Source organism: Enoplosus armatus, chromosome 5 (assembly GCF_043641665.1).
Source record: "Enoplosus armatus isolate fEnoArm2 chromosome 5, fEnoArm2.hap1, whole genome shotgun sequence".
Classification (NCBI taxonomy): Eukaryota; Metazoa; Chordata; class Actinopteri; order Centrarchiformes; family Enoplosidae; genus Enoplosus; species Enoplosus armatus.
Window position 1 is genome coordinate 4,629,046 of NC_092184.1, and position 27,737 is coordinate 4,656,782.

The window sequence follows — 27,737 nt, forward strand, 5'->3', positions numbered from 1 at the left end:
GACTTTTCATCTTTTACTTTTTACTTTTCAAGTACCATCATCATGTCACTAAACCAGTCCACAAAAGCACACTTCACAGCACAGTTAACATTTGTCAGCGTTATCGCCACCTGATAAACTATTGACTCTTTTTTTAACAGAGGTGAAGCTGGGGTGATGGATGGTTGTGTGTGTATGTGGTTGTCCCACTGTGGGAATACAGACCCTTTTGTGCTGAACAGCGGTCGTGAGATTCACCATTTTTTTTTCTCAGAACATTATTTGCCTTTTGTTCCAGCAGTGAGATGCTTACTTAATTACACCATGAATCTGCTCTTCAAAGACCTTGGTTTTTAACGAGGCTGGTACAGCGCTGTGTGTGTGTGTGTGTGTGTGTGTGTGTGTGTGTGTGTGTGTGTGTGTGTGTGTGTGTGTGTGTGTGTGTGTGTGTGTGTGTGTGTGTGTGTGTGTGTGTGTACATTCTGCACCAGAGTGGTAGTGGTCTAGTGCTGCATAGCATAGCGCTGGGGCTGCCAGTAGTGTCCTGTCCTGTCAGCATTATTGTAGTTAGGGTAGGACACTATGAATGCAGCCAGGTGACTCTCTCTCTCTCTCTCTCTCTGCCTGTCTGCCTATTCATGAGTCAATTTCCCAAACATCATTTTAGAGGTGCACATTACACTTTCATTACAGATTCATCTCTTCAAATTTTGTTTTGATCAATCGATTCATTTTTTAGTTAGTAAAATATGAAGAAAGCTATCTTTACATGTCTTGTTCATTTACACGGGAGGCGGACATTCTTGAATACTTTTTTGGAGGAAAGTCTCCCTGCCTCATTTTGGTGTTATGACCATTGGTTGATGTGTCCTTCTTTCTGTCTTTGGATGAAAGCTTGAAATAAGTGCAACATGAGCTGCCACTGAAGTGTATTTGTACAACATTAATCAGACCTTTGTCTTTCATGGGAGATTGATTCATATGCTTCAGTGTACCTAATGGGAATGCACATAATTAGCATTTTAATTTTTCACAACATTAATATTCAAAAGACATAGTATTCAAAGTTGGTTGAAATAGAAGCACACAGTAGCGTTTGTCACCTCACTAATTCTTTGTGCAGAAGCTCTCTACTTGCTCTCCTTCTTGCTCTCTTTCTTTTCACACTCTGTTATGCCTCAGTCTATATTCTGTCAACTTCTTCTCTGTGTTGTAGCTTTATGCCCCATTCTCTCTCTCTCTCCCCACTCCTCCTTTTTTATTTTCTCTTTATGAACTCTCTATTTCGTTCTCTTTGCTGTAGTTCTGTGTCCCACTTCTGCCTCCTTTCTCCCCAGGCGTTGTGTTGCAGTAGTAGCTCTACTGTAATCGCAGCTCTCCACCGTCTGTAGCACTACACTATGTCTAAAACTATTTCTGGGACGTAGCAACTGTGAGGTTTCTAGAGAACAGCCAGCAGTGCCAAAGTGTCACTGTGCAAGTTCCCTGCCTCACCCAAGTTCCAGCCTTTTCCAATATGGACAAAGCAAGGGAAAAAAAGTCATCATAAAGTGCAGCGTGAAGTAGTGTGCAATAGGTGGTTTGATGTATCTGGCCTTGGAAATTAGTGTAAACCATGCATATGCAGGTGTACTTATATATAACCTTTATTTAATTAGGTAAAATATAGTTGGCAAACAACAGCAGATCAACCAGAGCAGAGAGTCATAATCACAGGTTTCACCAGAATCAAACACAAATCTGCCTAAATTCTAATTGGTACTCGTAGTAACCTTTTTGTCTAGTAAAATAAGGTAGGCAGAGTGGAAAAGCCAAATATTGTCTTCTATTGTTGCACACAGTGCAGATCTCTGTGCTTAGCAATTCTCCAAATTGCAAAACTGTACCCTCTTTAAACAGTTCATTCTTTGCAATGGTGTTTATAAGCAGAGTTGGAATTCCTGATGAACGCACCATACGAGTTACAGACATTATAAGTGTATGTTGTCAGAAACAGAAAACTGATTTGTGCACTGACTCTCATTTGAATCTCTTATAGGTTTTTGGTAATGCCTTACTAAAAATATGTTGTTGTCCTGTTTCATATCTTAAAACTTCATAATAGCAACATACCAAGTGTTTTGTTATGCACTCTTTCCTGCGTGTGTTGTTGGATAATCTACCAGACTATGCAGGGCCCCGTCAAAAGCCAAAGGCCTGGTGATACTTTAGAACGGGAGTATTTTGTAGGCAGCCGTCCAATGTTGTGTATTTGCACAAAAATAAACTGAATGTGTGTGCGCATGCAGGACAGTGTTTGGGCCACCATCTAATGTTGTGAAGTGTGTTTTGTTCCCCTTCGCCCAGGCCCCCTCAGCCAGGAGCTGAATTCCAGACAGGCAAACAAAAGGGGCGGTCGAGTCGGGGTAGGGTGGGGGTGTTATTGAGGCCTTGGCACAGGAGCAGGGACCCTGAGAAAGACAAGATACAGAACAGAACCAAAGAGAACAGACAGAGTGTGTGTGTGTGTGTGTGTGTGTGTGTGTGTGTGTGTGTGTGTGTGTGTGTGTGTGTGTGTGTGTGTGTGTGTGTGTGTGTGTGTGTGTGTGTGTGTGTGTAGGCCTACGTGTATGATAAGAGGCGGATAAACTCACAGCCCGACACAGTCTCTGCTCTGCCTTTGTATGCATGTGTAATGCCATTATCTGCATTTCTATTGTATGCAGCATATTGTCCCTCTGTGGGTGTCTGTGCATAATCATAATGTTGCTGCTGTATGCATTGTTTTTATTGTGCCAGTGTGTAAAGGGAATAATTAGACAATAAAGGGACAAGAGGGCAGACAGAACAAGAGCAGAAGGTTTTCCCACAAGCTCATCTTCAAAGCAACAGGAATAGAACAGTAGAAGAAGAGAAGTATGATGCCCTGCCTTGGCCTTTCACTCATGCGTTCTCTTTCTCCCTCTCTCCCTCTCCTTACTGTTCCTTGTTCAGCCAGCATCTATAAAACTATATTTAATTCTTCTTATTTAATCAAGCTGAGTCAGTCTGGGTCAAACAGCTAGCTATATGAGGCCTGAATTAAACTCCAGCTACTCTTCATTAATGATTCAGCTCGTCTCATCGACCGGCCTGGGAGCTCCAATTACTGCTGTACATTAAGGGAATGAAGGCATTGGGAGGAGGTGTGCATATAGTAGGCACTTTATTGGGATAATGTAGAAGGGCAGCTCTCCCAGCAACAGGCAACAAAGGGAGAAACAGGGTCAAAAGTCTATTCAAGTGTTCCCCAGCGACAACCAAAAGAGCGGAGGTAAATCCTTGAGTGATGTTGCTCATTAGAGGGTCCCAAAACATTCAGCAGGACACTGACCGTTCGGTTCGTTGCTGTTTACCTTAAACCCTGCTAGAGGCATTGACATGTGCTGAGGTGGCTCATAGACTGTAGGATTTTCCTTAGATATTTGTTGAAATACACGTCTGAAATGTGTTTGGCAGAAGGAGAACATTGCTTTATGCGTTCCATTATTCAGATAGCTCATGTGTTTGGCTGGCTAGATTTTGTGATGAGGTATTGGTAAAACATGTAGCTGTATTATTTTGGAGGTGTACCTTAGCACTGGCATAATGCACAAAGCCTCTGTAACTACACCGTAACCCTTTAATGCAGTGTTTAATCCAACCAGAACAACAGTTAGCAACTACAGTGTCAACTTTTGACATGACATGACATGACACGACACAACGAACACCAATGATCTGTAGTGTTTTGTCCAAATGGACTGGCTTTGATTGAGCTGTGCCTTGCTGAAGGGTACCATGCCAGTAATTGTCTTCAGAGAATTATAGAAGCTCATATGTGCGACAGAAATACAGCTTTGCAGTAAGTAGTTGCCATATACTGACTGAAGTGGTATAAAATGTGTCCTCTCAACCGCAGTCAGTAATGGACTGTGTGTCATTCAGAGTTTACAGACACATGTGCGCACACACACACACACACGCACACACACATACACACAAACAGAGGGTTATTCATACTCTGATGTGGGAGTAGAGAGAGAGGCCTGTGTGTTCACTCTCTAATTCTGTCGCTCTTTGTCTTTCCCTTTTTTCTCTGTATTTTTCTGGTCTCATGATTGGCTGCAGCTGATAAGAGGAAGTGTGTCTCACATTGTGAGTACTGTTGTGTTTTAGACTGCGTCAAGCAGTAGAGATGTGACGGGACTGGCGTTTTGAATATGTCAGCTAGACATGCATTATCGATTCCTCATTTCTCTATTACAACATCAGTGTTTTCTTCATGATCCCTCTCTCTCTTTCTGAGTTTGTATGAGCGTACATTTGTGTGAAGAAGAGGAAAAACACAGATACACGGCCTGGATAAACGGGTCAAAGGGTGACAGACTGGCAGGCCAGACACATGAATCAAACCCACGCAGCACTACTCTCAAAGTGAGAATGAGAAAAGGGAGTAAAAACCCGACAGTGTGTCATTAAGTCGCTTTGTGTAAATCCTTGTAGAAAAGCAGTGAGAGCTCTGACTAAGCAGTTGATTAATAATTCCTGGCAAGGACAGAGAGAGACAGAGAGGATATGAATGCTCAGAAGTTGATTAATGCTGTCTGAAAGGAGGGAAGAGAGGGTAGAAGAGATGAAGACAGGAAAAGTGAACGAATACACTTCTTTTTATGTAAATATTTTCTGGAACTGAGAAAAGTGGCTTGTAAATATTTGTATTTGGTCCAGAAGAGTTTGAAAGCAATTGAATTAAGGCTACCCATAATCCTTTAAAACCCCAAAATCTACATATTTTGTGAGACGAGGACACCACATAACAGCAGCTGTGTGTGCAGCTCCTTCCATGTGCTTGGCGCCCCACCTCCCCCCAGCCCTAGGGATTAATACCTGGGTTGACATGGCAACTGTGACGCGGGGCAATCGCCATGGGAGAGAACCAGGAAAGGAGAGTGAACATAACAAAGCAAGAGATTGAAGTTATGCTGTTGGATCAGTGGCCAAATGCTGGATTCGGATGTGATGGGAAAAATCTGACATTTTTGTTTTTACTAAGAAAAAATGCACCTAAAAGGGTAAAAAGAAAATAAGAAATTACTGCTCCACAGCACAACATTACAGTAGTATTAGCTGAGGATTGATTGGACTGTTGATCAATACCAGTGACTCAACAATTTCCTGGCCAGTTGCTGAGGTTTCTGGTGAAAATGAGGGAGAGGAAGAGGTGAATAAGTATTAGAGAGGGGGGAGAGAGCAAGAGAAAGAGAGGTGAATGGGTGTATAGGAGAGAGAGAGAGGGGAGGGAGGGGAGGCTTAGCCGATAATTCTTCTTAAAGCTCAGATGAACAGCTGATGCACCATGCACTTAATTCAATTACACATACTCTGTGTGTGTGTGTGTGTGTGTGTGTGTGTGTGTGTGTGTGTGTGTGTGTGTGTGTGTGTGTGTGTGTGTGTGTGTGTGTGTGTGTGCGCGCGCGTGCTTATGACAATGCAGCTCCCATTTTGAGAGCATTGAGTAGAAAAACTGACAGAGAAGAATAGAAACTAACGTTTAGAACACGTTACCAGCCAGAGAATATTCCCTGTGGTTCTTATGTGTGAATGCTTCTCCAACACAACATTGTTCTTCTTCATATAAATTCACATCAGGGTTTTAAAAATAACGGACGGGATCACTGGAGCTGTGCATTCCTGCCTTTTTATATGAGGAGTTAATTTTTCAAACACGCTTTATGGCTGCAAATAATCAATCAATCTGTCAGTTATATTTTTCCACAGCACTTGATGGGATCTTTAAATGACTTGTCCAAAACACAAACATTTTCAGTTTACAATTATATAACACAGGAAAAAGTAGCAACGTCTTGTATCAGAGATATATTATGAGAAATTGGCAATTGATTTGTAATAAAACTTTGTTATAAGTTCATCATATACACCAGTTCTTGTGTATTAATTGTTTTTTGTTGTTTTGTCTTTTGAAGTAGTCATTGTCTTATCAAACATTACATTTGGCCATATAATATGACCAAGTGTGTTTGTGCATGTGTGGGAGGATGTGTGTTTGCATAGACGAACTAACCTGGTCTTTTTCCTTGGGGGCCGTTGAATACCAGTAATCTGTCTCCGATGGTGTCTGTTGAAACACACATGGCCTCGGGCGACTGTAAAGTTATGTCATCGTGAAATGTTGTTAGTTCAGTGCAAGAAAGCAATGCCTTGAACACGTGGCTCGCAGTTTACTCACATTTTCATTTTTGGAATGCCGGTTATTGTCTTTTTAGACCAACAAAAATGTTTGTCCATTGTCAGTTTACCTAATGACCACTGACTAGGAGTCATAGAACAATCACCTTTTTAATCTTAAAAGCACCATGAGTTGGTTGTAAGATTCCCCTTAACCCATTGATTAGCATAAAATCAGTAAAAAAGGAAAATATGTGACGACCACGATTCAGTGATGCTTCTCATTGAGCTGCAGAGAAATACAGAGATTCTACTGTAGTGTACAAATATAGAAATGCAACCATAAGAACATGAAAGATGGGCATTGTATGAGGTTTTATATTCTAATAATGGAGATAGAGATGAGGGAGGAGCGTGTCAGTTACAAAAATGAAGGCATCAGTGAATTCTTGCTTTTGTGTTCTTGTTGTTCTCTTGTCTCTTTCTTTTTTCTGTGCTTTCACTTTTTTCACTCGTGTGTAATTTATTCTTAAAGAATTTATAAATATGCCCCTCATCTCATGTGCATTGTTAATTTGCCTCATTTTCCATTTCTGTTTCTGGTTCCTGCTCTCATGCACTCCACATACACACTCACACATTTCACATTTCCCCTCCAGGGTCAGAATGTCTCACTTTATCACTAATAACCAAACCCAAACAACTGATGATGGATGAATGGCTTAATTGCATTTGTTTCACACTTCACATAAGCTGTATGCAGACCCTTAAAAACATGTCTGCAATTAATTGGCAAGGGTCCTCTTCAAACTGACTTGACATTGACAAACACTCACTCGATATTTTCTCTGATTTCTGTGATTTTCAATTTACTTTAATTCCATCTGGTATTCAAAACATCTCATAACCGCCCACTACGATGTATTAAGCCCTGACACTTTCCCTCTGTAATCTTTTAAAATGGAGTTCACAGACAAATACATTACTTTAATTAGAGAGAGAGAGAGAGAGAGAGAGAGAGAGAGAGAGAGAGAGAGAGGATGAGGCAGCAGTCTCCAGGAGAGGAGGCCCCACTGTCAGCCTAGCACCAGTGAGACACTCCCTTGGGTGGCCCCACGTCTAGAGGTGGTCGTGTGTGAGGATAAGATGGATGAAGGGGAACAGTGTCTATATACCAGCTGTGGATTGTATTAATTAACTGAAGAACAATTCATTTGATGAATGATGAGAAATAAGATGTGAGAAGGGTGTTTCTTTCTCGACTCAGATGTATTATTTAATTTACATACAGTGCATTTTGCTGTAGTATTGTTCATTGTGTCTTCATATATTGATTGTAACCATACATACCTCGTATGATGACAAACCTCTCATGTTGAGATTTTATGATTCACTGTTACTTACTCACTTATGGGTAAATAAACCTTATACTGTTCATACATACAAACTGTGTTGATTATAGCATTTTGTTCTAGTAAAACACAACAATTCACAATACTGAATGCAGTGAGCATGAGTTTAACCATCTGATTTTGAATACATAAGCATGTATTAGCATGTTCATGTCAAGATAATGCTGCAATAATTGTCACTTTTGTTTTGTTCATATTGCCCATAGACTTACGTGTAATCTTATAATTGAGACTTGACTATTCATTTCCTCCTTTTTTAAATTTTCTTTCAGCTGTTTCGAGAGGTACGCATCATGAAAACTCTCAACCATCCCAACATAGGTGAGTTACACTCCAGTGAATGATCTTGTGTGTGTTTGGAGGTGGTGAGTGTATGTGTGTGTGTGTGTTTCCATGCTGGCCTTTGTGTTGACGTCTCTTCCTCTGTGTGTTACAGTGCAGTTGTTTGAGGTGATTGAGACTGAGAAGACTCTTTACCTGATTATGGAATACGCCAGCGGAGGTGAGTGACATCCCCACCACCATCATCATCATCATTGCCAAGTATTGAATGGTGCCAATTAGATTGATTACTTTGACTGAACTATACAGTACAACTGATGAACTAATTCATTTAAGATATAAGCGATTGAGTTCTATCCCTTTGTCTCCATTTTCATTAGAGATCTCATGTCTGTCTCTGAAAAAGGCAGACACTTGGCTTGACTGCTTTACTGTCTTTCTTTTACTTGTCTTCTTTCTGTCTGCTCTTCTATTCATTGTGCACTTTAACGTTGTTCAGCTGTTTCCCATGCACTCTTCTATTTTTGCAGCTTATCTATTTTTCCTTTCTTCTCTCCTCATGATCCCTTAATCTCTCTCCTCTGCTCTCTCTGTATGTTGTGTGATCTCTTACCTCCAATACCTAATAAGGAGGCAGTAGCTCACCAGCTAACATGCTGCTCTGTTCAACACACACACACACACACACACACACACACACACACACACACACACACATTGGCACCAAAACTATTAATATGGACCAGTTGTTTGCGACAGTTTATCGTCATATATAATTGGAAGGTGTATAGAACATGTGACGTGTATTAAACAGCTTCCATGTTTGCCTGAACAGCAGTCTTCATACTCATACTTCGTTTTTCTTCCAGGCGAAGTGTTCGACTACCTTGTGGCTCACGGCAGAATGAAGGAGAAAGAGGCCAGAGCCAAGTTCAGACAGGTGAGTTAAACCTCATACCTTACCTCACCTGTCTGTCTGTTTGTCCCTAAACAGCCAATAGCTGGAAGGGAAACCAAAGCAAAAGTGGAGGAGAGAGATCAAACATCAAAACAAATATGATCCAGGATCATAACACTCCACTGTGAGCCCAACTGATAGCTTGGCCAATATTCTGGGGTTCTGATTGAACATCTCCAGCAGTTCCTTGTGGTTGGAAAACTGAACAGAACAAAATAAAGTTTGGACTGATTAAGAAGAGATGAAGAGGACAGGTAAATTCATGATGCTTACAGCTAAGTTACAGCAGCTGAAATTGGAGCGTCTTGTGACCCATTTATTTATAGTCCCTGCTTTGCTTGTAACTGGGCAGTGTGAACCTAAAGCAGACCAATTTCAGAAATGCAGTAAACTTTTCCACTGTGGTTCAGACCAAATAAAACAAACAGTAAGTGTGATGGAACAGCAAGAAATTCAGTCGTCTGCTTTTTATTTGTAATGTTGTGTTATATCGCTGGTCAAGGAGGGTGTGTGAATGTAATAATGGAGCAAAGTACAAAGTACAAACATTAAGTGCAATTATCTTCCCTCATTTGATGTCCTTTTTTTTCTGTCTCTATCCTCAGATTGTCTCAGCGGTGCACTACTGTCATCAGAAGAACATTGTTCACAGAGACTTGAAGGTGATCACACAATGTTATAAGAAAAATAATGAAAAGAATGAACCTTCTTGAGATAACCAAAACTCTGTTAAACTAAATCTCTGTCTCAATCATTAACACTTTAATTGTTTAATGTTTTAACTGTTTAATAAACAGACTGTATCTATTCATTTTACACGTGAGAATGAGATAGTGACAGACATTTACTTAAAGCTATTATCCATAACTTTTAATTGTCATTCTTTATGGCATCAATAGGTAACTGAAATGAGCTTCGAACTACAACTACCATTTATTTATATCTGCCATTGCAAAAGTTCAATACATGCCAGGCACCAAATTGTATTATCCACTGCACAGGCAGAAAAGGCATCACTTCCTGTGTGACAGCTCTGAAAGAAATGAAAGACTCCAGCTTTAAGTGGAAAATATGCAAATAATCTTTTTTTCTGTATTTTTGTTGTGTTTCACTGTCTATGTTGTTTCGTGCAGGCGGAGAACTTGCTACTAGACGCTGACTCCAACATCAAAATAGCCGACTTTGGCTTCAGTAACGAGTTCTCTGCAGGCAGTAAATTGGACACGTTCTGCGGCTCCCCGCCCTATGCTGCCCCAGAGCTCTTCCAAGGCAAGAAGTATGACGGTCCAGAGGTGGACATCTGGAGCCTGGGTGTCATCTTGTACACGCTGGTCAGTGGGTCCTTGCCCTTTGACGGACAGAACCTAAAGGTGGGTGACGTGGAGGCTGTTTTAGTCCAGTATAAATGTCATTTAAGATTACTTAAAGCTCAGTGAAGGGATTTCTTTGGTTTTGCTAATAGAAAAACAGAGGTCAAAAACTCAACAAGGAACCTTTAATCATATAATTGAGCATCACAATATCACAATACTAAAAGACAATAAACGGCATTTAAATATGCTGATTTCTTTGGTTCTTTTATTGGTTCAGTGTCCCTGTAGTGGAAACTCATTGTGTGTCAATGTGTGTTGTGTTCAGGAGCTGCGGGAGCGTGTTTTGAGGGGGAAATATCGTGTGCCCTTCTACATGTCTACAGACTGCGAGGGAATCCTGCGCCGCTTCCTGGTCCTCAACCCTTCCAAGCGCTGCTCGCTGGAGGTGAGGAGGAAACTTTACAACAGTATTATTGGGAGGCACATACAGCATGTACAATCCAATTCGTTTAACAGTCAAAGTATAATTGCCCTGTGACTTTATTTTTCAAGGTCAACAATAATAAATGAAAACACACAAAGACGAACAAAGGCGCACACATGTTTTTTTTTTTAATGAGTACATAGAATAATCCGTGCATAAGGTAAAATATGAACAACCGAACATGGATACAAAGCAAAATGTTGAAGTTGCGGATGTCCAAAATTGAAAGTTACATTTGAAAAAAAAAAAAAAAAAACATCTTCCAAACATTTTTATAGCAGATTTTGTCTATACTGTGTAGCTGGATATGTCAATGCCTCTCTCTCTTTCTCTTTCCTCACCAGCAAATAATGAAAGATAAGTGGATTAACGTCGGCTATGACAGCGAGGAGCTGAAGCCCCATACAGAGCCTGTGGAGGACTTGAATGATACCAACCGCATTGGTGAGAAAAACACTACACTAAAAGGCTTTTTAAAACACCTTTTACCATTCATTTATTTACTTAAGAGTTGATCACAAAATGATTAACCGATAGCCATCTGGTGATGAGTTGGATCATGTGGCAAGTTACAGTAATGGTAAACAGAAATATTCAGTGAAGGTAAGCTGGGAAGGCATATTTTGTGGGATGTTGGGGATATGGAATCTGGGTGGGTCATGTTCAAAGCCTCCATTACATAAGCGGCTGTCTGGAGTTGTGGCTGCAAAGTCATCAGTACCTGTCAAGGTGACTTTTGATTGGCTTTAAAGGAGTTCTGGTGCATACTGACCTATGGGATGTCATAATTTAGTAACCATAGTTACTTGTACTGGCACTAAACTCTTGGCAGGTGTTAAATTCAGGTCCTGCATATGGATCAAGCACTGAAGGTCTTTCATAATTGGACAGATCAACCTGCGTGATTCTTGTGTAACTTGTCACTTGTTGTGGAAATTGTGGAATAACTGTTTCTAATTAAATTTGTCTCGTTCCAGATGTGATGGTTGGGATGGGCTTCACCAGAGAAGAGGTCAGAGAGTCGCTGGTCAGTCAGAAGTACAATGAGGTCACCGCTACATACCTGCTGCTGGGACGCAAGAATGAGGTGAGTGTGTTGTCTTGGCTTTTTGTTTGGTTTGTTTGTTTGTTTTTTGCAGACCTCGCTCTATATTTAGATGCAATACGGGGTAATGATTTATGGCTTTATTTGACAGTGTATAGTATATATCTTCTCAGACAGGCTCAAATACTAAATAAAGTTATCACAAAATGAAGAAATACCACACTTTGGGAATATGTCAGATTTAGGATGGAGAGGGTTTGTGTCATTAGACGTTCATAATGCTAATCTTAAATACTTTACAGCTGTGCAGGTCATTTAGTTGCAATCACAGTCAAAACAAAGTAGAACATAAAAAAATATGACTGAATCTGTTTTACTCAATTGACGAATATGAATATATGATACTTTCTGGTCTTGGTCCCAGGCTGATATAGATTGAGACATGAAATTAGCTGGACCTGGTTTTTGAACGAACTGGACTAACTTGGTCTTGGTTATAGCCCGGGGTTGTTGCTCTGAGAGAAGCTGTGAACAACCTAATGTCTGTTTCCAGTCATATTGTAAGTGTAAATCTTGTGTCTGTATCTGTCTGTCTCGTAGACGGAGGGCAGTGAGTCTCGTTCTGGCAGCAGTCTGAGTCTAGCTCGAATCCGACCCGGCACCATCACCAACGGAACCAGCAAACACACCACTTCCTCTTCTTCCTCTGGGGCAGCTTCTTCCTCCTCTGGCCACAAGGCACAGCGCAGCGCCTCCACTTACCACCGCCAGAGACGACACTCTGACTTCTGTAAGGCAAAACATCGAGATCAGTGGCATAGTGGAGTTGAGCTTGTTTTGTGATTAGTTAGAGTTGCTTTGATTCATTCTGAAATTGAATGAAATTGTGAAAGAAATCCACCTCACTGAGATCTCTGTTTCTTATCTCTCAGGTGGTCCAGCTGTTCCAGGGTCGACACACCCCAAGCGGAGTCCCAGTGGTGTAGCCGAAGGGGCGGGGCTTAAGGAAGAGCGGCTGTCAATCCGCAAGCCGAGCACCAACACTGTTGGCTCCCGTAGCATCCCAACCCCCTCCAGTCCCATGGTTAGCTCGGCTCACAACCCAAATAAGGCCGAGATACCTGACCGCCGCAAGGAAGTTACCTCAACCACCGTAAGGCTGAAAGGATATTTTGTGGGTGTGACGAATTATCCAGTGTAACCAATCTGTCACATTTAATCTCTTATCAATACAACAGGTACAGATGGCAGAATCCTCACAGTGCTCCTAATCCCATTTCCTCAGATTACAGCTCATTGAGGCTACACTGACACAGATATTTTGGAGACTGCAAACATTAACGTTGTCCACAGATTAGTGAATAGTAAAACACTTACATACTTTAAGATTAATGACAAACTGTAGATTCACCCAGCAGGGGACTATGGAGATTATGGTTGTTTAGTAAAATTAGCATGAGAGAGAGAGAGGGAGAGTTTCGAGAATGTAAAGAGTTGAAGACAGTAGTCAGATTATCCTGAGATTAACTCTTTAATGTTCTGCACTGCAGATACAGGCAGAACTCATGACTATCTGAGGTCAAACAGTAAAGGCAGGGAAGTCCTTACTCTTTTCTTATAAGCTGTTTGGAGCTCCAGACGGGCAGGGTTTACTCAAGCAGGGCTTTTCAGATAGTGCCACATAAATTGTCAGGAATAGGAAGGCATAATAAATGTCTTTCAGTTTTGAAGCTCTCCTTGCATTGTGTTATATGGTAAAACACATTTCCTCGCTGCATTGGATGAAAACCAGCTATTTACAGATATTCAGGACATCATTCATTTCAGTAAATTCATGTGATTTTGGATTTCTGATTCTTTCTCCAGAATAACATCCCTGCTAGTGCCATGACTCGAAGGAACACGTATGTGTGTACAGACCGATCCAACACTGATAGACACTCACTGCTGCAAAATGGCAAGGAAAACAGGTGAGAGGAGCATACGCGTGTGTGTTACAGTACGCAGAATGACCAGAGTGCCCTCACTAGATTAGCATGGTTAGTGACATCTTCAACAAAGATTTTGTCTTGTGTTTTTTTTGTGGAAATTTGGACCATGGAGAATTTATTTATAAACAAATAAGAAGCAATATTGAAGGTTTTGGCATCATCACTACAAGTGGGAGTGCCAGTTCACACAGCCTATAGTAAATTTGACTCTGTTTGCCGCCATTTTTGACTTTGTGCCAGCTCTAAATTTCACCTCATCTTGATCTTAACTCCCTGAAGGACCTCAAGGGTTCAGCGAATTAGGTTTAGGTTTGGGAATGTGTCAAGGTAAAAACTCAACAGATTCAGTTTTATGAAAACAAGGGCAAAAACAAGTTTCAAGTTTATTGTCATACACTTAAAAAGTACAATGTAAATTCATTGTACTGGGTGGCTGGAATGCCCCAAAATCTGAAGTTCTTCACAATTTCAACAGGGACACCGTTTATGTAAACTGGTGTCTGAACCGTTTTGGATTTCCTAAAGTCAACAATTAGCTCTTTTATTTTCTCAACATTTAGGGAGAGGTTGTTGTCTTGTCACCATATGGATAGGTCCCTCACCTCCTTCCTATAGGCATCCTCATTGTTGTCATTTATTAATCCAATCACTGTGGTGTCATCTGCCCATTTCACAATGTTATGATATTTGGCAACACAATCATGTCTGAACAGACTGTAGACTAAGGGACTAAGGCAACAACCCACCGCTGCTCCTGTGTTGAGAACTATGGTAGATGAGTAGCTGGTATCTGCCCTCACTGTCTGAGGTCATATAACCACTTATAGATGGAATTACAAAGACCAAGGTCCCTAAGCTTTAACACCAATTTAGATGGACGTTTTTTCCTTCAAGGTGTTTTAATACAGTATGCAGAGCCAATGATACAGCATCTTTCACAGATCTATATCTACCGTTAAGCAAACTGTAGCGGATCAAGGTTGGCCGGAGATTTATGTATGCCTGAACTAGTTTTTCAATAATGCCAAAACTAATACAAGGGAGAGAGAAGCAGAAGAGTGTGTTGCCATTGGTCGGCACCATTTTAGCTTAGCAAGGTGAACAAGGATAAGATGGAATAAATGACTCAGTTTGAACTTGAATTGCACTGTTGCATCTTATTTAACCTAGTATTGGAAATACATTCATTCTCCATAGTAAATAGAGTGTGAAAAGGGTTTGTTTATAAAGAGTGGTTCCACTGGTACAGTTTGTCTCTTCTTGCACAGAGCTTAAAGAGTGTTTGGCCTGGGGTGTTTGTCTCACATACATTTTGTCTCTTCAAGAGAGGATGAAGGGGCTTAAACTGTGCATGAGTGGGTTCGTCTGTGTGTGTGTGTGTGTGTGTGTGTGTGTGTGTGTGTGTGTGTGTGTGTGTGTGTGTGTGTGTGTGTGTTGTGTGTTGTGTGTGTGTGTGTGTTTATGTACCCAATATGAACTGTCTGTTGTTGTGACAGATGGTTGTCTGCTTGCCTGTCTCAGAGCATGGCAGGCACCATCTCTCTCTCTCTCTCCCTCTTTTCCTATGGTCACTCTCTCACACTCTCACTTTCATTCTGGCTGACCTGTTTTCCGTCTCTCTGTATCTTTATCACTCTATAATTTTGCCTCTCCGAGGGAGAGCCAGAAGGTTCCTGTCTGTTGTCTGACCTCCAGTAAAATGTTCCTGCACAGATGAGGAGGGTTGGGGGCACGTTAGGCAGAGGGTTGAGAGTTTTAAGACTCCATTGAAAGCAACAAACTAAATTATGAATGAGTTGATGTACAAATTATTTTAGGTAAAGTAACATTTTAAAAACCTTTGTGCCAAAGCTGCAAATGGCAGCAAGAAGAAAGTATTGAACAAACCTGCTCATGTTTACCAGCGATGGTGCGTTTTAAGCTACCAAACAGAAGAGAAAGACATCAGACAGTGCACTGAATGGAGCACTGATTCACTGGTGTTAAAGAGACTGTTTGGGTTTCCTCCGTTTTGATTTAACACCCGATGCTATTACATTCTGGCATTACAATGAGGAAGCATTCTCCGTTGCACCTCCATTTTGTGATTTAACAGGTGGTGGTGAGGGATGTAGGAATGGAGGGAAAGAGTGACAGGTAAAAGGAGGGAAGGATGATAGGATGAGAAAGGAGAGGGAAGAGGGTGAGGATGAGATGGGATAGGGGGAGGAAAGGGGAGGTGAGAGCAGCAGGATGAAGTGAGGACTGGCATTGTGCCAACATAACCCTCCACTTGCCTTAGAGGCTTTGTCAATGTGATGCTGTGCCAGAGTGGTTGATGGGACAAACACGTGAATGGACACACACACACACACACACATACACGTTTGGTTAATGAAAATGTCCATGAACATTGTATATTCTAAGTGGCGAAAGTGCATAGGAGAAACACAAACCACTGATTAAGTACACAACAGCATGTGTGCAACTATAGTTTATCAACTTTTGTTTATATAAGACATACTGTAGGAGACAAAATATCCCACTGAGGGACTGTTACTAAACTAACTGTACTTATTTTAGATAATATTTTGACAGAGTTGCATGTGTTTTTATGTAGCTACTATTGAGCTCTGAAGTTCATGTAATTATAATTATTTAATTATCATAATTTCTGTCTAGAAATGCTAGAAATGACTCAAACTTTTTAACCATGTTTGAGTACAGGGCTACAAGGATTTGTTTTTTTAAATCCAGTGGAGTAGGACTGGCTGATTCAATCACAAATCAAAGTCTCTTCCATGCAGGACTGTCAGGTAAATGATGATTTATACACGCAACTTTTGGAGAAAGCATGTGCTATAACAGAGAAAAAAGACCCTACTAGAAACCAGTATAAATTTAAAACTGCAATCTCAGGAGTTCTCTCTGTGAAAGAGAGTTGAACATCATTATTTTCTCATCCTGTTCTATGCTTTTCTTCCCCACATTTGCACCACTTCAACCTGTCATCTTCCTTTTTTCCTGTACTCAACATTTTTTCTGTCTTCATCTCACAAGCCTCTTCACCCCTCTCCTTTCCGCTCCTCCCTCCATCCCCGGTGTGCCCCCCTGCAGTTAGCTGCAGTAGGCAGCTAGTTCACATTGACGTTAAACAATTTTGCTCTGCAACGACTGCGCTTCAACTTAACCCGTCTAATGGGTCTGCCCCACTTGAGCCCTGTGTGTGGGTGTTATCTGGAGCGTTATGAAAAGCAGCCTCAGGCCACCAGCCAGCCAGAGAGTCAGGGGAGGAGAGGTGTGTGTGTGTAGGTGTGTGTAGGTGTGTGTGTGTGTGTGTGTGTAGGTGTGTGTGTAGGCGTGTAGGTGTGTAGGTGTAGGTGTAGGTGTAGGTGTGTGGGTGTGTGGGTGTGTAGGTGTGATAAGTGTTGGATGAAGAGAAGGGAACTGGCCAAGAGGTAGGGGGCATGCAGAAAAATAAAAGTGGCCCAGTGGGGAGTGAGAGCATTTTGGGTCAATTTTCAAAGATTAGAGAATAACTGTTGGTGATGAAGAGCAGTTCACCCTCTGTCTCTCACTCCATTACTTTAAGATTATTTAGGGGCATATTGAAAAGTTGTTAATCAGAAAGATTAGAAACTTTTTGTGTTTTTATTCTGGTGATCTGAGATATTAAACCTCAATTGAATTTGTATACTGTAAATTCATTTGCATGTACATAGCATAAATATGCCTTAAAGAATATGGCTGGTAATATTCTATATTCGTAATATTCATTTCCAATGAAAAGACAAAAAAACTCCTTAATAATAATAATAATAATAATTAATCCTATGAACAACGGTTGTCTGTGTATCCAAAGCCTGATATCGCTTATTCCTCTTTCCTCTTATTGTCGCACCATTGCATTGACATGTTCTCTCTTTACAGTGAACATGGGCACTATATTCAGTGTGGGATTGACTCAATACACTGTGCTGGTGCTGTTTGTTCCTGTTTGAGTAACACTGATTTGAACAGTCTGTGCAAGTTACTGACAGCATGTAATTTGTACAAATAATGTAATAATAATGTAATTTTATTGAATTAAATGAAAAGACCTCTAATGTATGACATATACTATATATGTAATTCCTGCACATTTCTTGCACTTTCCAATTGAAATTATGTTGATTGCAACTAACCACTCTTGCTTTTCCTCCTCCTCCCTCCAGTTCCTTATCCCACCGCCTTCCCCCCGCCTCCCCCTCAACCCACAGTATTGCCGGTGCCTCTGGGGTCTCCTCCTCGTCCTCCACGCCCTCCTCCCGCCTCTCCAGGGGATCCACAGTGAGGAGCACTTTCCATGGAGGGCAGATTAGAGACCGTCGGCCTCCCTCCCATGCTCCACCAGCTTCCCCAACACCGTCCCATGATGCCAGCCCGCTTCCCCACGCCAGGACCCGGGCCACGACCAACCTGCTAAGCAAACTCACCTCCAAGCTGACCCGCAGGTAAGGGGAGAAGCCAGGAGAAGGGGAGGAAAGACTTTTGTTTAGAGGCGTGACTATAAGTAAAACAGGAAGAGAAAGAATGATAGTACAAATCAAGAAACAGATTACAAATCAACCTTTAACTGCAGGGTTTATTGATCATTCGGATATTTGCAGGTATTTTCAAGGAATGTATGTGTTTGATGATTACTGCTAACCATCCAAATGTGGCAAAGTGATAGCAGACTGCTTGTACAGGCCTGTATGTTTACAGGCTTGTAAATGGACAGTGTAGCTCTTTTCCTATAAACCTGTACAGATCATTTAGCTAACCTTGCTGCCTCTCACCGTCTCTTCCTTAACCAGTACTAACCTACCAGCCTTCCTTCTCTAATAATAAATCTTTACAGGCTTCAGAACTTGTTCTCCTTAACCTCAGACCTGGGTCTAATAGTGTTTGAACATTATTCGAACTGTTTGTTTTACTTGCTTAAACTAGACGTCTGTTGTTATTTTTTGTTTGTTTTTTTGTTTGTTTTTTTTCAATCCCACACCTGCCAACAGTTGTAGGATTTCCAGCCATTACCACCTGCTCTCTACAACATTTTCTACTGAAAATGTGTCTACCCCATCCCACAGGAAACAAATGTAGCCCTTTTGAAATAGTAAATAAGATATATGATAAGACTTATACTGAAGAAAGCCTCATTCAATGTCTGAAAAATGTGTGGGGGGGGGGGGTTGCTCGTCCCTACTGGCAATAGAGGGAAATATATCATGTAGCCTCAACAGTTGTGTTAGGTACTGCAGGATACACAGGAGCCCAATCCCGTTGCAGCCCTCTGTCTAAACCTTTATGCAGTTGGACAGTTTGTTAAATTCAAGAAAATAGTTCGAAGCCAATTGTGTAACCTGCACTTTGTTTTCCTGATGCAGTTAACCCCACCCAAGTGGTGCTCTAAGATGGTACAAACAAACAACCTATTTGACCCAGGTCTGCTGGTCAGGTAGACGTACTGTATGTCTTTCACAGTCTGTTCTTTTCAGCTGCTTATTGTTGCTTTATCTGTTTGTTTGTTTGATTCTTTAACAACTTTTGCTTTTCCTTGCCAGTCACCTGCCAATCTTCTATCCTTCTTTTTCCTGAACTACAGTACATACAGTTTAATTTGTACTTCTCTGCCTCTTACTGTCATCCCTACGTTGTCTTCCCCTCACTTGCTTTCTCTTTCATTCAATGTCTCTCTGACTCTGCTGTTAATTTTCCTTTTTCCATTCCTCTCATCCTCTCTTCATCTCCTTCTCTTCTTCCTCTCTCGTCCTAGGGTCACTCTTGACCCTTCTAAACGTCAGAGCTCAAACAAGTCCATGTCGGGCTGCACCCTCCCACAGGGGACAAAAACAGTTAGTAAGTCTTCCTTTCCCATGTTTTCTGGCTGCTTCTGTCTGTCTGTCTGACTGTCTGCCTGCTTGCCAGTGCCCTGTCATCCCGTTTTCCCCTCATTCGCCGTCTGTCACAGGTTGGAGTTTAGTTAGGCAAATATTTATTTGAGGCAAAGCTACTCTACAGGCAGGAATTTAATCTGAGTTTGAGTTCAATTCAACCTGTAGGGTTCTTGCTGCAAGAATAGTCCATCTTTAATGATAGGAACTGGAAAACCTCCTTTTCTCTTGAAATATAAAGTTAATTTTCTTCTTTTTTTGTTTACATTTTACATAAGGTGTGATTCTCAGTAATACGTTTCTCTTCAAGTGTACGTTTCATCGAAAAGAGACTAAGGCTTAAAGAGAGTTATATTTGGTGAAAGGTGTCTTAATAGAAGTGGGCAGTATAAATGCAATCTTCTGTCACAGTACAATTTAATATAACAGTAGGCCATATTGTCTCTCCTCACATTGTCCTGTATTATCTTGAAACAGGTATTAAATTGTATTCTGTCATTAAAGAGGTTTTAAAAAGCATCACATTTAAGTTGGTGAACCCTGCAGAAACCCTGTCAAGGTTCACCCAGTTTGCACAAATGTAGGTTTTCTGTGTCCAGTAACTGACAGGTGGGTTAGGGTTAGAAAACCCAGACATTAAAGCATCTGTTTGGAAATGTTTGCTGAGGCTTAGTTCTGTCTGAGGACATTTAGGAGTCTGAACGCTAGAGCCGAGACTTGGAAACTAAATTCTGGCCCAGTTCAAACCCAGATTATTCTGTGACCAAAGTTTTTATCCTGAAAACCTGAGTTTCTGGGACTGTACCCATCGAAGTTTAACTCAGTATACAAGATTGTTTCTTCCTGCAGAGCAGCTCTATCTCAAAACAGTATGTTGATGTGACTAAAACTCTAATCAGCAGCTGCCTGAATGTCTGTCTGGACTGCTTGTGTCTCTGCTGGCTGGGCTTTATGCTGTAGCACTCACTAGAGGCTGTAGGTTTCACAGCACCATTACCTGCTTCTAATAAAACGCATAACAGTGTTGGTAGTCTGGAACAACAAGGGGTGAAGATGGTTTATTGTTTGATTTTTAGATGTGGGTGTTCAAGTTTACCCCTATTACAAGACAGTCGTTTTTGAATGCTGTTGAGGTATAATGGAGCCGTTTTCTGTTAGCTTGTGTACGACACAAATCCACAGTCACACACAACACGCACACTCGGAATCACACAACTTGTTTGTAGAATAAACAACCCTGTGAAGATGTGCGTGTGTTTGTGTGTCCCCTGGAGTATGTGAGTTTATTGCAACTCGACTGTACTAGTCTGAGTCATGTAATCAACACCATATGTTTGCCCATGCTGTTAACAAATCAGCAGTCTTTGAGCAGGGCTGTGGGGTCTCTGAATCTAGGATCCAGGACAGACAGGAAATGGGGGGGAGGGGGGCTTTATTGGTGTTTTATATAAGACAGAGATACGGGGTAAAGGATGAAGAGAAGTGACAAAGGTTCATTCACTGTCTTTCAGGTAAACAACTTCATCACTACTGGTATATGTGGTGTACAATTGACTAAACACAGACATCATGACACCACTTTGACATTTCCAGATATCCAGTTTGATTGAAGATGTTTTTGTGATCTAAAACCTTCAAAAGTAGATGTAGTTTTAGGTGTCAGTCCTTTAGAATTAGAGCAAAGGCTTCTTTCTAGAGCCAACCTCTTGCAGTCTTACGAGGGAGAAACCTGTGGTCAAAGAGGCATGGAGACCAGTGTTTTATACTATTATTAAGAGACTAGAGTGCTGTGTAAGTACTAGACATTGTGTTTTGAGTTAGTTTTTGCTATGCTGTTGCGGTCATGATTTCTGGTGATATCCACCGTCAAGTGTCAGTCGAGAAATTAAAAAAATAACTGAAGTAGGAGTAGGTTGATGTGGAGACTGCAAAAATGTAAATTACTATGATTACTACGGTTACGTCAGCGTCAAATAATTTCTTTCTTTAGTGCACTATGTAACTAATAATGATTTTCATTATCTATTAACCTGTTTTTCTCAATAAATTGCTTATCGTTTAGTCTGTAAAATGTCTGAAAAGGTTGAGAAATGACCATCACAAGTGCTTAGAGTCCAAGGTGACATCTTCAAATGTCTTCTTTTGTCCAAGCAAGAATCCAAAACCCAGTAATATTCAGTTCAGTACTCAAAACAATTAATCGATTATTAGAATTGTTGCCAATTAATTTTCTGTCGATCGACTGATCAATAGATAGGTAAATAGTAAGGCAGATGAACTATGACTCTCAATTTTTAATAAGGTGATAGCAATAATAATAATAGTGAGAAGGTGATAGCAATACAGAGAAAAACAGGGAAAGGCATATTTTAGTTGTAAAGATTCATGTCTGGGTAAAAAGGTGTAATGGGTAAAAATAATTTAGCTTCAAACCTGTGAAGCTAGTACACAGCATGTTTCTGAGCCCCTTCCAGGAGCAGATGCTTGTAAGAAGCATCTCAGCCTGCACCAGTCCTCCTGACCCAGCGTCACTGCCGTTTTAAATCAGGATTAGTTATGTAACCAGGATTTATCCCTCTCTTAAACAGGGATCTTGCACAGCTCTCCCTCAAGATACAAGCAGATTGCCCTGTTATACTACTGCTACTGTTTCTGTCTCTTTGATTTCTTCTTCTACTCTCTCCTTCACTTTCTGCTCGTCTTTCTCTCTCTCAGCTTTTATACAGATTGCACAATCTGGTACAGATACTGTACAGTTTAGACACAGATGGTCACTAACTCAATGCACAAGAGTCTGTCCAGTCTGTCACTGCACACTCTTCATTCACAAGACACTTTTATTCTTCCATAATGGTGTGGTATCACTTGTCTTGCTCAGAGGCTCCTTGGGATCAGTTTCTGAGGGAGGAGCAAGGTGTTACTCAGTCACTTTCTTTACCCAGACAAGAAAGGAAAGATCATAATCCTTGGTTTCTTCAGTCACAAAACATTTACATAATTACTGCTGTACAACAGAGCACAGGCATGTATTGACGCAAGATTTCAAAAGATGGCCTTTATGAATAAAATTATATAGGTAATCATTTGTACAGCTACCTATTCTTTCAGAAACGTAATGGTCTAAAGAGTCAAATGTTCCCAACAGAGTTGCTGGAATGAGGTTTGCCGTTCTTAATCCAACATGAATTACCCTCCAGATATTTGCTGGATAATTATTTGGATAATATTCACTCATAAATGCTGAGGCGTATCCCAGTTATTGTCTGTGTGAATTAGCAGGAATCTCTCCATGTACTTTAAGAGAGGTGTCACGTTAGACTGCAGCAGTCAAAAAGACGAGACATTATCTAAAGCCGTGTATAAAGATCTAAAGCCCTGCAACAGCTCCTGAGTCAGAGCCAGGGTCACATTAGAGTAGGTTTCATTTTCAGTAAAATACATCAATGAAATCTCACTGCTCGCTCCTCCAGTCCACCCTCAGTTCCTGGCATATAGATCAGGTTGCCAGGTTGGTAGGAAAGAAGCCCTCAGTCTACACACAGAAAATAGCAACAGTAGCCCCTGGTGGCTATGAAAGAGAAATGCAATTAGCTACCCCAAACTCAACAGCACTTGGCAGCCTATTGGGTGGAGTTTATGTCCTTTAGCAGGAACTTGCAGCAGCCATGAGCCCATACATCTTTGATGTCTGTGTGGCTCTTTAGTGTGGCATGTTTAATGCAATAATCTATTCTCTATTCTCAGGGGTTCCCAAACTTTTCCCGAGATAGATAGATCCCACATGACTTTAATAACGAAAAGAAACTACATATGCATTCTGTCAAACTTGAAGTGTCATGACAGATGTTAGTAACAATAGTAGTGCATGAATGAATTAAAGGTTAGGGTTAGAATGAGTCACTTTCCCATCTTTTTACTGAGCTTTAATGTACTGTAAAGTGCTACCCATTTTGTACCATAAACCATACCAAATAAAACAGTTTGACACTTATAGCGTACCAAACAAAAGTTGTGAAAATCAGACAAAGACACAACACACACTGTATTTCCCATGTGTTGAGACCTGGCTCTCTGCTCTGGATTCATTCCGTCTACATTTGTTTATCCTTCTCATTTGTTGTGTTGGTGACATTTTGTTGTTTCACGTCCACCCAGTGTTCAGTGTAGTGAGTGTAGTTGGTGATGATCTATCCATGACTTGAAGACATGAAGTTGTTGTGTTCTGTGTTCTGTGTTGTGATCGGTGGATTGGCTGACATGGATTGACTGACATGGCCATACTGCTAATTTGTGCTTTAAAACAGGAAATTGGGGGGTTGGTGTGAATGCATGATTGGCCCATTGATTCCTAACAGATACGTTTGTCTTCTTCTTGAGGGTCACAGACGAACCTGAGAGAATCAGCAGATCTCCGGTCACAAGGTGAGAAAACATTTTCATTTCATTCACTGATGACCAAAGTACAACAGAAGAAATTTCATGTGTCAGCTGCATTACAACTGGCCTGCTTTTCATAATTTATCCATCAATTTACCATGTACTTAAAGAATGTTAAAGGCCTTAAAGATAGTCCTTAATGGGATATTTTGTGCTACACATGAATGACGGTGTTACTGCTGTTTCAAGAATAGTTCAACATTTTGGGAAATTACCAAGAAAGATGTATGTTGTATCTCGCTTACTCTCTACAAAAACAGTGTAAAAACGACAATTCACTGTTTTATGGGGGGTTACGTGCCGGATTATTTCATACCACACATATAAAATGGCCAATTCAGACATTTTTACACTGTTTTTGTACGGATTAAACGAACAAGATGTAACGTGTTAATTAGTGAGCTTTAGAGGTGCTGGGAGGCTGATTTTGTTGCCTCTGTATGGAGCCAGGCTAGCTGTTTCCCCCTCTTTTCAGTCTTTATGCTAAGCTAAGCTAACCAGCTGCCGGCTCCAAATGTGTATACCATACACACATGAGAGTGGTATCAATCAGCAAGAAAACATATTAGCATATTACCCAAAATGTTGAACTATTCCTTTTAAGTCTCTTTTAAGCCTGACTTCTAGTCTGAAGGTAATTCAATTGTGGCATTTAAATTTGCTTCCTTTAATCTCTCTTTGTGATGATTTTTTAATTAAATTCTTCTCTTTCATGTGGTGAGGACACAAGGAAATACAAGAGAAAAGAGATTTGAATGTGCTCATACAGAGAATACACACTGTGTGGTCAATAACCTACATACATTATCATTGAAACAGAAGAAATATGCATACTTTTCTGTTCTAGATTTTGTAAAATAAAGAACCAACAGCTGATTAACATCAAGAACTTATAATTACTATAAATGGTCAAATACAAGAAAAGGGTAGAATCGGACTATAAATATTAAACGTTTGTTTTCCAGTTAGAATTCAATGTACATCTGACACAACTGCCATTATTTTGGTGCACAGAGAAGCTTGGCTGTTGTCTCTTTACATGGAGAACAATCATACACAACAATTGTTAAGAAAGCCAAGTTTCCAACTTCAATCATTTTGCAGGTACACTTTGATTAGAGGAAAGCTCAAAGGCACATGATGCAACAGAAATAAACCATGAAAAGCACATACATCTTTTTTGACTCAGTCAGATTCAACAAAATTCATTCAGTCAAATCATTATCGCTTTAATTTATGGGTTACATCCCCAAATATTTTGGGTCACAACAAAAGACCATTGAAACCTAGATATTATAGTGGTACTGTACCTTTTATTTATACTGTATTTTTGTCTGGGTTATCAGTCCCAGTTTATCAGTATGTTACTAAAGGTCTTGTGTACTTCCTCTCAGCCTCAGCTGCTTCAGCCCAGTCTCAGTCTCAGGTTAAAAACAGCAGGTAAACCAGCAGCACCAGGCTAACGTTAGCCAACAGACTGTGGTGTGGCCGTAGATGCTAAGCACGGCTCCTTGTGGTAGATGATCCCTGTGGGTAGAAACTTGACCTTTGATTTTAAGAAAAGAAAGAAATGTAATCCTTTTCAGTGTGTTTAACGACAGCTTAGTCCCCCCCCTCCAGCAGGCTGATGTTTTTGGAGATCTTTGTGTGTTAGTTGGTATGACGTGTGATTCTACAAAAATGAAGACCAGAGTGAAAAGCAATTCTACAACAATCCATTAAAGACAGCTACCAGTATTTTATGAATTTATCTGTATAATAATATTTAAATATATTTCATCATAAACTTGCATTAAAGAAGAAATTAAATGTATTATCAATCCCATCTTGACCCTAACCCTTTGAGATGGATTTCATTTGCATATCCCTTTGTACATCCACTGTATAGTATGAAAAAAGAGATGTTGATAGATTAGAAAATACACATTTACCTTTCTGTGTAGTAGCTATGTAGAAATGTCAAAATCAATAATGTATGATACTAATCTTTTTTCTTCTCCTCCCCCTTTCCCTAACCTCTCATACATTCACATTCATACAACCACACATTCACTTGCCGAAACTCAAATACCCATATATTTATTCCCATTCATCCTTAAATCTCCTACATTTATATCTGACCTCCTGCCCTCACTCCTCTCCTCCTCCCCCCATGTTTGCTATCCAATCCTTTAACCCCACCAACCCTCCTCCTATAAACATCCCATATCAACCTTGCTCTGTCCTTTTTGTTTTAAATCTCCCTACATTTCCTCCTCCATCCTCTGTTTGCATTGCTCTTCCAGTCGCCATCTATCTGGGCATCAGAAAGCGGCCGAGCCCCGGACCCCCCGATGCGGCTGGGATGTGAGGGTTCGGAGCCCCCGCGACCCGGCCGAGGTGGTGCTAGCACTGCGTGAGGCGGCGCAGGGCTGCGGCTGCCAGGTCCACCTGGCCGGGCCTTTCCTCCTGTCCTGCACCCACGGAGCAGCCGGCGCCCGCGTGGCCTTCGAGGCCGAGGTCTGCCAGCTGCCCAGCGGGCTGGGCCAGAGCAGCGGTGTGAGGTTCAAGCGCCTGTGGGGGGCACCGTTAGCCTTTAGAGACATCGCCACCAAAGTGTCCAAGGAGCTGGAGCTCTGAGGGCGACAGGAGGCGGGGCAGATTGATGACTGACAGGACAAGTTGATGAATGAGGAGGGATGAGGAGGAGGAACAATTAGGCAGAAAACCATCACCTCCTCCTCCTCTTCCTCCCTGGGCTCCACCTCATCTGATGCGGCTAGCGATGCCTCGCCTCCGCCAAAGACCCTCTTCTTCTGATGCCACCAATCACAGCCAGACAAATAGATGCACAGACACGGATAGACCGCCATCGGCAGACTTATGATGACCCTTGACCTTGGAGCTGTCAGTGACCTACGACCCTGCTTAAAACACACCACCACCTCCATATTATGTGAGCCCATGGAGTCACAGGTTTTTTTTTTCATGATTTAATTTTTGATGATGATAAGGATGGTGTTGCTGAGAATGATGGAGATTGATAATTTGTTGTTGTTCACGTTGTTATTCCTATTGTATCATATTTGTCATCATTCCTTTTTAAAGAGCTGCTATTTAAAGAAATGTTTAAATTTTTGTGTATTAAGTTTATTTTCTTTCTTTAATGCTTTTAAAATGGGCAGAAGTTTGACATTTGTGGTCATTCTCAGAAGCAGACGTCACGTTTAAGAAATGTGAGGGCGCAGTTTGACCTCCGGCCTTTAGAGGGAGACATGCAGAAATGCAGAAACTTGTGACAGACTGAATGAAGCATCACAGCCTTTCTGCCTATCCATTGATAATGCCCATTTCTCTGCTCTGTTGGGATTTTGATGTTTGTTTGTACCATTTCTGGTAAAATGTTGCTTCTCTGCCTGCAATCCACACTGAATTCTTTACTGTGCATCGATAGCTGGCAGGTGAGCTGCTTACAGACAAGCAAGGCTGCCTAATAATGCAGAACCCAGCTGATGTGTGTCCTTGATAACCTGATCATTGGAGCATATGCTCTGCTCCTTAAAAATACTCAACTACCCCCAATGTTTTGTCCCTTGCTGTCTTAACAAGCAAAAAAACTTTCAAAAGTACATAATTACACATACATTATAAGTACAAAGTAGAATTTATTTTTACCAACTGAAAAATGGATCTCCAACTGGAATCATGATTCGATTGAGTTTTTATTGCAGTTTCTGATCTGGTTGGTTGGTTGTACGCAGGCAAAAAGAGCCGTTT

General features: G+C 41.0%; 1 protein-coding gene across 1 annotated transcript in view; it reads left to right on the top strand.

Moving 5' to 3' along the window:
• The window catches only part of mark4b (MAP/microtubule affinity-regulating kinase 4b), a 48,398-nt gene extending 21,457 nt beyond the window's left edge, over positions 1–26,941 (top strand). The window contains exons 4-18 of the mRNA XM_070905951.1: positions 7,850–7,898; positions 8,014–8,079; positions 8,729–8,799; positions 9,423–9,479; positions 9,951–10,187; positions 10,456–10,575; positions 10,959–11,058; positions 11,592–11,701; positions 12,260–12,449; positions 12,592–12,812; positions 13,526–13,629; positions 17,844–18,122; positions 19,427–19,509; positions 23,930–23,966; positions 26,267–26,941. Of these exons, the coding sequence (XP_070762052.1) occupies positions 7,850–7,898; positions 8,014–8,079; positions 8,729–8,799; positions 9,423–9,479; positions 9,951–10,187; positions 10,456–10,575; positions 10,959–11,058; positions 11,592–11,701; positions 12,260–12,449; positions 12,592–12,812; positions 13,526–13,629; positions 17,844–18,122; positions 19,427–19,509; positions 23,930–23,966; positions 26,267–26,600 (2,058 nt within the window). The 3' untranslated portion in view covers positions 26,601–26,941. The remainder of the gene's footprint in view (positions 1–7,849; positions 7,899–8,013; positions 8,080–8,728; positions 8,800–9,422; positions 9,480–9,950; positions 10,188–10,455; positions 10,576–10,958; positions 11,059–11,591; positions 11,702–12,259; positions 12,450–12,591; positions 12,813–13,525; positions 13,630–17,843; positions 18,123–19,426; positions 19,510–23,929; positions 23,967–26,266) is intronic.
• The last annotated feature ends 796 nt before the right edge of the window (positions 26,942–27,737 follow it).